At 43.2% G+C, this 9,881-nt stretch overlaps 1 protein-coding gene across 1 annotated transcript; it reads right to left on the bottom strand.

Annotated features, from left to right (window-relative positions):
* Positions 1–7,439: 7,439 nt before the first annotated feature.
* On the bottom strand, positions 7,440–8,140 carry LOC120640650. The gene has a single exon (XM_039916556.1). It carries the CDS (start codon positions 8,039–8,041, stop codon positions 7,691–7,693), a length of 351 nt encoding a protein of 116 aa, XP_039772490.1. The 5' UTR covers positions 8,042–8,140; the 3' UTR covers positions 7,440–7,690.
* Between the last annotated feature and the right edge of the window lie 1,741 nt (positions 8,141–9,881).

Here is a 9,881-nt window from a genome sequence, read left to right as displayed (position 1 = left end):
CTAAAAGATGCTACACCTGCTACTGTAGAATGTGAGGAATGTTCTATTCATATGGTTTCTATTTCTGAATTGCAATCTAAGCATGCTGTTTTAGTTGATAAATTTGATTGTGCTAAGATTGAATTGGAAGAACTTCGCTCTCGTTCTGTTTTACTTGGTGCTTGTGCTACTTGTCCAATTTTGCAAACTGAGTTGAATGTTGCTAAATGCCATATTGTTCAGTTGGAGAAACACACTTGTCCTGTTTTACCTGAGTGTTTGACTTGTCCTACTTTTGTTGCTGAAATTTCCATCTTAAAGAAGGACAATGCTGCTTTAGAAGAAGAAAACACTCATTTGAGAACAATCCTTGGTTGGTGTTCTGTGCGTGAGCCCCAGATTGGTATGACTATTGCACAAATTAAAAGGGGTGAACATTTTGGTGTTGGTTATGATTTGAAGCGTACTTTTGGTAAAAAGAATGCAGATGGTGAGAACAATGGGCCTACTCCCAGTGAGAAGAGTCCACCAGTCTCACCTGAAGGTTTTGTGGTAGAACCTCCCAAGTCTGTTCCTAAAAAGCAGGTTTGGAGGGTTAAACCCAAACACTTTAAAAGCCTGAATAACACATGGCCACCAACTTGTGAACATTTGGATAACCTTAAGCCTGATTTTTCTGGTTCCACTTCTAAGGCTAAGGTTGTCGTTGCTCCTACTCAAAATATTTACCATTGCGATTTTTGTGATCGTGATGGTCATTTGGCGAAGTTTTGCTTCCGTAGGAAGCGTGCTGAACGACGTGATCGGTACCCTGCACATGGTGCCTATGATCGTAGTGACTCTAGACGTGCGCCAGTTGTTCGCTTTTCTGGTTTTCGCTCATGTAATAGTGCCCCTGCGTCATATAGGAATGACATGCCACGTTTTCCCCCTCGTGGGCATCGTCGTTCTTTCGAGAGATTTGATTTTGCTAATGCTTCTTTTGGGCAAATGGCCCAGCACTGGTTTTCATTGCATTATCCTAACCCCAGTGTTGAGTCATTAGCTCACTCTCGTGTTCGTTATTGATTGCAGGATGGAGGCGAGGAGAACATATGGATAATGGACTCTGGTTGTTCGCGTCACATGACCGGAGATGATAGATGGTTCTCCAGCCTCACCCCCGCGAGCGGTAAAGAATACATTACATTCGGGGACAATAGTAAAGGAAAAGTGATGGCACATGGCTGTATCAAGGTAACCAATAAATTCATGCTAAAGGACGTCGCGAAGGTACGGAACTTACATTATAACTTGCTTTCTGTCTCACCACTTCTTGATGATGGTTTTGAAGTGCGTTTTAAGAAAGGCAATTCGCGAGTTCTAGATTCTATCGGTAACCTTGTTTGTCAAATCTCCCCCTTTGGACGAATTTTCATGGTTGATTTCTCTAAATCTTTTGGACAAGCTCGTTGTTTGGTTGCTCATGGTTCTCTCCCCATTTGGAAGTGGCATCGTCATTTGGGTCACTTGAGCTTTGATTTACTATGCCGTTTGAGTTCGATGGGTTTGATAGATGGTTTACCGAAACTCAAGTTTGAGAAAGATTTGGTTTGTGCTCCTTGCAAACATGGCAAAATGATTGCGGCTTCTCATGCACCTGTGACTCAGGTGATGATAGAATGACCGGGTGAGTTGTTACATATGGACACTGTAGGTCCAGCCCGTGTTCGTTCTCTGCTTGTGGGAAGTGGTATGTGCTCGTCATTGTGGATGATTTTTCTCGTTATTCATTTGTGTTCTTTTTGGAATCCAAGGATGAGGCTTTTCAATTTATTCATGATCTTGTTCTAAAGCTGAAAAATGAGTTATCCAATAATGTCGTTAGAGCAATTCGCAGTGATAATGGCACAGAATTCAAGAATGCTCGAATGAAAGCTTTTTGTTCAGAACAGGGTCTTGATCATCAGTTTTCCTCACCGTATGTCCCCCCTCAGAATGGTGTTGTTGAAAGGAAAAATCAAACGCTTGTTGAGATGGCTAGGACAATGCTTGATGAACATAAAACCCCTAGACATTTTTGGGCTGAGGCGATTAATACCGCTTGCTATGTTGCTAATCGTATTTTTCTGAGAGCTTTTCTGGGGAAAACATCTTATGAGTTGAGATATGGTCGTTGTCCAAAAGTTTCTCATTTTCGCGTATTTGGTTGTAAATGCTTTATTCTGAAAAAAGGAAATTTGGACAAATTTGAATCACATTCTTCTGATGGGTTGTTCTTGGGGTATGCTTTGCAAGGGCGAGCTTACCGGGTTCTTAATCTTGATACTAATCGCATCGAGGAGATATGTGAGGTCACCTTCGACGAGACGATGCCTTGTTTCTCTTCTGCTTTTGAGTGTGCAGGTGATGATGAGATTGGACAAAACATTTTTGAAGATGAGGTTGATGGACTTGACGATGATGATGATGCAACAGAGGATCCAGCTGTGCTCGAGGCAACTCCCATTCAGACGCCTAGCAGCACGATAGACGATGGGCCTTCAGAGCTTTTCACACCCACAGCAGATCCTGCAGCTATACCTACTGTTGATCATGAACCAGCTACAATTGAGGGGGAGGCAACTTCTGTTAGAACAGCACCTCGACATATTCAGCGTCGCCATCCACCTCAACAAATGATAGGTAACTTGAATGAGCGCACGACAAGGTATAAATCTAGAAATCAATGTGTCCTTGCGCATTCGGCATTTGTTGCCTCTTTTGAACCCCGTGATGTTGGACATGCGCTGTCTGATTCTAATTGGGTCAATGCTATGCATGAGGAGTTAGAAAATTTTGAACGGAATCAGGTTTGGGTTTTGGTTGATCCACCTTTTTCTTGCAAACCAATTGGTACTAAATGGGTTTTTAAGAACAAACAAGGGGAAGATGGTCTTGTTGTCAGAAACAAAGCCAGATTGGTGGCTCAGGGTTTCTGTCAAAAGGAGAGTATTGATTATGGTGAAACTTTTGCTCCTGTTGCTCGTTTAGAAGCTATTCGCATTTTGCTTGCTTTTGCTACCTCACGTGGTTTTAAGCTTTATCAAATGGACGTGAAGAGTGCCTTTTTGAATGGGTATATAGAAGAGGAAGTTTATGTTAAACAACCCCCTGGTTTTGAACATCCTAAATTTCCTAATCATGTTTTCAAGTTACAAAAGACTTTATATGGGTTGAAGCAAGCACCTCGTGCTTGGTATGCTAGACTGAAAACTTTTCTACTTGAAAATGGGTTCAAAATGGGTTCTGTTGATAAAACTTTATTTCTCCTCAGACAAGGCAATGATTCTCTAATAGTTCAGATATACGTGGATGATATCATTTTTTGTGGTTCATCTCATTTTCTTGTTGCAAAGTTTGCAGAATCAATGAGTAAGGAGTTTGAGATGTCTATGATGGGTGAGTTGACCTTTTTCCTAGGATTGCAAATTAAACAAACACAGGAAGGGACATTTGTGCATCAGGGAAAATATACAATGGATGTTCTGAAGAAGTTCGACATGGCTGATGCTAAGCCAATTTCAACGCCCATTCCGACTAGCGCAGCTTTGGATGCTGATGAAGATGGAGAATCCGTGGATCAGAAGGAATATAGAAGCATGATTGGGTCGCTTTTGTACTTGACTGCGACGAGACCGGATATACAATTTGCTGTGTGTCTGTGCGCTCGTTTTCAGGCGTCTCCCAGGACCTCTCACCGTCAGGCGGTGAAGCGCATAATGAGGTACCTTCGTTTGACTCCTGAATTTGGCCTTTGGTACTCTGCTTCTTCGACGCTCAGTTTGTGTGGTTATTCGGATGCTGATTTTGCTGGGTGTCGTTTGGATAGAAAATCTACATCAGGTACTTGCCAGTTTTTGGGTTCTTCTCTTGTTTCTTGGTCCTCTAGAAAACAATCCAATGTTGCTCAATCTACTACAGAGGCCGAGTATGTTGCTGCTGCTAGTTGTTGTTCTCAGCTTTTATGGATGATAGCTACCCTTCGCGATTTTGGTTTGTCGTTTTCTCATGTTCCTCTCTTGTGTGATAGCACCAGTGCCATCAGTGTTGCTAAGAATCCTGTGCTGCATTCTAAAACGAAACATATTGATGTTCGTTATTATTTTCTAAGAGATCATGTTGAAAAGGGTGATATTGAGCTTAAGCATGTTGATACTAGTCAGCAGTTGGCTGATATTTTAACTAAACCACTCGATCAAGCCACGTTTGCACGTTTGCGTGGTGAGTTTGGTGTGTGTTATCCTTTCTAGTATCAATGTTTTTGTCGCTTCGGTTACATATGCCTTATACTTGTTTCAGTGAATTTGTGATAAATGCCTTTGGAGAGGTTGTGATGCTTTGGGTGACCATATTTTGTTTTGAAAACAGCATACAGATACTTCATGATTTTATCAGGCTTGTTTACATGTTCTTGTTCTAGTATCTGGTTGAATACTCGACATATATCTTGCTCACGGTTCGGTTTTGGCTCCTTTCAATGGGTCAAAGACCGGTTCGTCACTGTGAATGTAGCTTCTTTTGGGCCTATGAAAGAACAAATGTTCTTTGTGTCGCAAAGACACACATGAACCGGGCACTCTATAGTCCAGGGGCTGTCAAAAGATCCCAGATCAGCAGGGACAACAAAAGAAAAATGGGTTCAGTATTCAGCATATAACATTGGGAACAATATATATATATGATGCTGAGATTTGGGTTTGTATATACAGACTTGTGCTTTAGGCATGGCAGCCTAAGTTGGTTACTCACAGCTTGCCCCAGTCGCAGGTGTTGTGTGTGCCACGGGTTTGTCTTTCATGGCATAGACCTGATTCAAGCATTTGCAGTGAACTTTGATTGGAAGCTTTGTTACCCGTCGTGTGAGCTTGCTATATGTCTTGTCTTCAGCTTGATACTAGCTTTGAATTTGTTTGCATGGTCTGACTAATTGGTTTTCAAAAGGTTCTAATTTAAATTTCTATGGTCATTGCATTGTGTTGCTGCTTTTCTGAACAGCTGGTTTTGCTGGTTCGCTGGTATAAGTATTTGATATATGTCTCTGAAGCTTCTATCTGTGCCGTCCCCTCATGTATCTTTTACTTGATGGAGTGCTTTGTCAACAAGGGGGAGAATGAGTGACACAAATTCTTTTTGCAGGGGGAGTTAATTTTTCTTGCTGAGATTATGCTTTTGAAATGTTGCTGAGTCTCAGGGGGAGGTTGAGTTTGAGCATTTTGACAGGGGGAGTTTGTCAGCTTTGGAGCTTTATAGTTACTCTTGTATTTGTCTTGATTGTGTCGAGCCTAGCTTTTGTTGCTAGCCCATGTCTTTGGGGATCAAGTTTGTTAGATTGTTTTCTTTTCCTTCTTCTTTTACTCTATTTTTGTTTGAATAAATTTGTGTGGTGTGGTGTTGTCAATGCACTCATCAAGGGGGAGATTGAGATGCCCGTGGGGCTAGGACCTTGTGATGAGTGATTGAACAACACAGTGTGCGTGTGACGTTTCTCTTGGTTGGTGTTGTTGCAGGTGATAGGTGGAGACTGAACATGCGGCGACGTGTGAAGAATGAAGATATGATGCCACGCCGATGGACTGAGAGCGGTGAAGGGTGGATCAAGACTTGCGTTCGAGGGATTTGAGATCGTACGGTGTATGTCTACTGTACCTGACGACACAGCGAGAGAACATTGGTGGACGGTTTCTTGGTTAAGCCACAAAACCAAGATCCCGGACGTTCGTTGCGGCGGACGTGGCCGATGACGGGGACAATTGTCGATCGCGAGAAGATTCCGGATCGTCGTGCGGCGAGATCACGGGACGCCATGGTGCTAGATGGAAGGATCGCGGACATCGAGATTGTTTGCCGTGGAGGATGATATTGCGTGATATGCGCCGATTACGTTAATTTGATTTACATAATGGCAGATTTGTAATTTAGGTAGTGCCACCCTATGGGTTATAAATATGTGGCACCTAGGATTGAGGGGTAAGCGTTTTAGGGTTTTTGGGGGCGTTGCTACAGTAGCCGCCATGAACAGTTCCGCGCTACAGTCTTGCGTGCTACAGTAGCCGCCGTGAACAGTAGCCGCCTCCCTGAAGCTCTTCTTGCGTGCACTCTTCTCTCCAGTCTAGCCTAGGGTTTAATTCCTAGTGAGGGATTTTTGTTGATCTCTCTAATCAAGAGAGGGAGGGCGATCGGGCGGAGGCTAGATGCAATTTTGTAAGAACAAGTACTTGATTTAATACTTTATCATTAAGTATTGTTCTTCGTTTCATTGCATCGTGCCTATTTGTTCTTCGTCAGGTTTATCGTCGGTTTCAATCTAGGTTTTCTTGATCCGCATTTTATACTTAATTTCCTTGCATAATATTTTGAGAATAGATTTCTAGTGATCTTGTAAACCTATGTTTCGAGTTTCCTCGCGTTTGGATCTAATTTGCTAAAGTTCTTGAAATTTGGGAGTTTGATCTGTTTGCTTCCGTGCGAAATTATTTTGAGTTGCTCCCATTCACCCCCCTCTGGTCGCATTTTCCGGTCCTACAGGAACCAATCTCGCTCTTAAATACAAAATTAAGACCAGCCATATGGCGAGTGACCGGAACGCTTTCCTTGCACAATTCTTGCCACAGCTCGTACAGATCATGTCTGCCACTGCTGCTATGTCTAAATGCATGGAGCAAACCAGGCTACTGCAATGCTGCTTGGCACCTCATGTTCCCACGGCTGCGCAATCTGCACGTTGTTGTTGATTTTGTATGCTGCGGTTTTATGACTACTAGTATTCATGATACCAAGGAAGATTGGGTTCTTCACAAACAGTTCACAACCATTTTGCGCATTGCTTTTAAGGAAAAAAATATTCTAGTGGTCCAGACGCAATTCTGTGGTTTTATTTGCTCTTGTTACGTAAAGACCATCCTATGGATGGTTCGATTATACAGTTATAAATGACTTCCATACATGGAACAATGGTAGCTACACGACCACAGTCAAATCTATTCCTTCCTTCAGCAGCTTCAACATAAGACTTAATTTCTCTCTTCAATCAACCAATGTGGTACTGCAACCATAGTAGGCACACTTGTTTTTTAACTTCCCAGATGGTACATGCTAGCCATTTCTAAGCTGACATGCAAGCCACAGTCAGGATTCAGGAAATCACCAAATGCACTTCCAGGCCAGCTAATAAAGCTAACAAAGGCGAGTCGACATTTGCTCATACACATATTTATACAATATATCCCGTCTCGGTTAAGTAAGTATGCTTTATTGATTCCCTAGCCTTTAACTAAAGAAGCTTTAGTGTGGGTTGGTTGGTTGTCGGCTTTTGTTGTGTGCGGGTCAGATTGATGAGGCTCAAAAGTTGTTATATTGAGTATCAGTGCTAGCTTAACTCAAATTGCATAATATTTATATTATTTATTATTAAACAGAAAGGGAAAGTACAACAGGTAACCGGAGCTCAGAAGTAAGGTAGCATCGATTTAAAATGTCACCCAGCTTGCCATATCTCTTACACGAATAATCATCTTGAGTTCGCAATTCTTGCCAATAAAAGAAAAAAATTATTATTTAAAGACAGAGACACTGGAAGCAGCCACAACCACAGCCACTGCAAGAGCCGTGCCGATCGAGAAGCCAGAGGCACACACTGATCAATGGATCGTATGAAACCGCTCAAGGATACACGGAAGATCGGTTGGCTCCTTCAGCCGCGGCACTGGTAAACCTTCTGGCATCCCCGGTTGGTGTATGGCTTCCCTCGTCCCCCGCACGACGATCCTGCTGGGCAGGCCGGCCTGTTGGGATCGAACACGCGCGGGCCAATGTTGTTGGCGAGGATGCGGCGGTGCACCTCCAGGTCCAGCGCGAGCTCCGGCGCGACGCCGTCCTCCAGCCTTGTGGACATCAGGCGCCCCAGCACCGCCGCGTCTCCGGACCAAGAACGACCGGGGCTTCCAGCGAACGTGGCCTTCATCCCGCCGGCGACGATGGGGGTTGCCGGCGCGAGCAGGACGCCGAGGAGCGCGAGCAGAGTGAGGCACACCTTCCTGGCCATGTCCCTGGCTAAGTGCCTAGCTACTTGTTAATGCGTTGCAGCTGCTGGGTTGTGGTTCTGGTGGTTCTGCTAGGATGCCGACTTATAAACTGCTGGACATGCATGGAAGCCTGGAGACCTGGCATTTGTCTGTTCCCATACATGGGCCAAATTGAAGAAACAAATTTTTTTTAAGGTATAAAGAAGCAATTATATTCACGCATGTGTGTAAAATAATCGCACGAGTACCTTTTATTTTAATTTGCCGCGAATGATGGAGCCGACATGCATGTACACGCTTTTGCATCTTTAAGCGATTAGTGGCAAAGCGACTAAACATGGTGTGGTCTGGTCCAGCACGATTCACGGTTCACTGTCGGCGAGGCCTCTGGTTGGCCGAAAGGACAGCTGATCGATTGAGCATAGTGACCTTCATGCCTGCGCTCAAGATGCGTCATGTGAAGATTATTCCGGCTTTGTTCATGCTCTTCAGGCGTTCAGCCGCGCATGTTTGCACTTGTGCTTAAAGGCATTTTTCTCTAACATGTAAAGGCATTACAAGTATCTGATCTATATATAGCAGGGGCATTGTAGAATAGGGGCACTAATCTAAGATTCAGAAGTTATGCCCTTCAAAACAAAATACAGCATCATGCCATGACTCTACTCAAAAATCCTAAGAGCAACTCCAATAGGGCTACTAAATGGACTTCCATTTCCATATTTACTCGGTGGGTGCAAAAAATTGATCTCCAACAGGCCTTCCAAATCCCCCGCCCAAAAAAAATTTGGTGGCCCTCTATTTGGGTTGCCAACTATGGACCCTCTATAGAAGTCCAATTTACTCGGCCTGCTGGAGTGGAGGCTCATATTTGGGTGAGTAAAATTTAGAAGTTGGCTTCTAAATAGATATTTGCTCACCCAAATTTAGAAGCCCTACTAGAGTTGCTCTAATGTTATACATCCCATCATCGTCGGCTTTAATTTAGCTTGTCAATTTGGCCTTCAATCTTGGATAATACTATGCCTGCAGCATCTAGACATTTGAAGACCTCAAGTGATGAGATGTAGACAATACAGGGATCAACACACTAACTTCCCACACGGCACGGTAAGAGGGAACATATAATCCCTCATGATACTACGTACCCATACAAAGATCACCCAACAGAACACAGCACATGTGACATTCATACCAAAACTCACAATATCTTCCATACCTAATAGCTACCATTTGAGCGGTCCGAATTCGATGGCGCTTCATCCAACATAGCATAACATATCGGCTCTGTGCCGGTGTTGTTCACATGTCTGGTGTTTATGCTTCCAACCTAAGGAAGGAATTCTTCATCGAGAAAACAGTTCACCAACTAGCCGGTGCATTACTTTCAATAAAATTAAATACCATGTGATGGGCTTAAATATGTTGTATCTGTATTTTTCTTATTTCAGGAAAGGACTACCACTTTAATGAAATAAATCATAGAATGGTCAATATATATAGTCCCATTGCTCCAGCCCCCCTCTCAAGCTCGAGAAAGTAAATATTTTGTCGTTTCCAAAAACTATTGTTCGTTGATGAACTAGAGAGGGATGTGGAGATCCTGCGGTCAAAGCGACCACGAACAGCTCTTCCCCATTCATTGTTTTTCTTGTTCACATATTTTTTCTTCAAAAATGTGTATTGATCTTGGGTCAGAACTCAGAAGCATTTCCAGGTTCCTACAAGACATTCGTAATCACTGTTCATTTTGTCCTGATGTATCATCTTGTTTCTCAATCAATGATTATTTGTTTGTGCATCCCCATTTGCAAAGATGTGCATGAATGAGTCAAAATCGATCACCAATCAGCATCTAAC

The sequence above is a fragment of the Panicum virgatum genome, chromosome 7K (assembly GCF_016808335.1).
Source record: "Panicum virgatum strain AP13 chromosome 7K, P.virgatum_v5, whole genome shotgun sequence".
NCBI classification, from domain to species: Eukaryota; Viridiplantae; Streptophyta; class Magnoliopsida; order Poales; family Poaceae; genus Panicum; species Panicum virgatum.
Note: the sequence above shows the minus strand (reverse complement) of the source record. Positions and strands in the feature narration are given on the sequence as shown.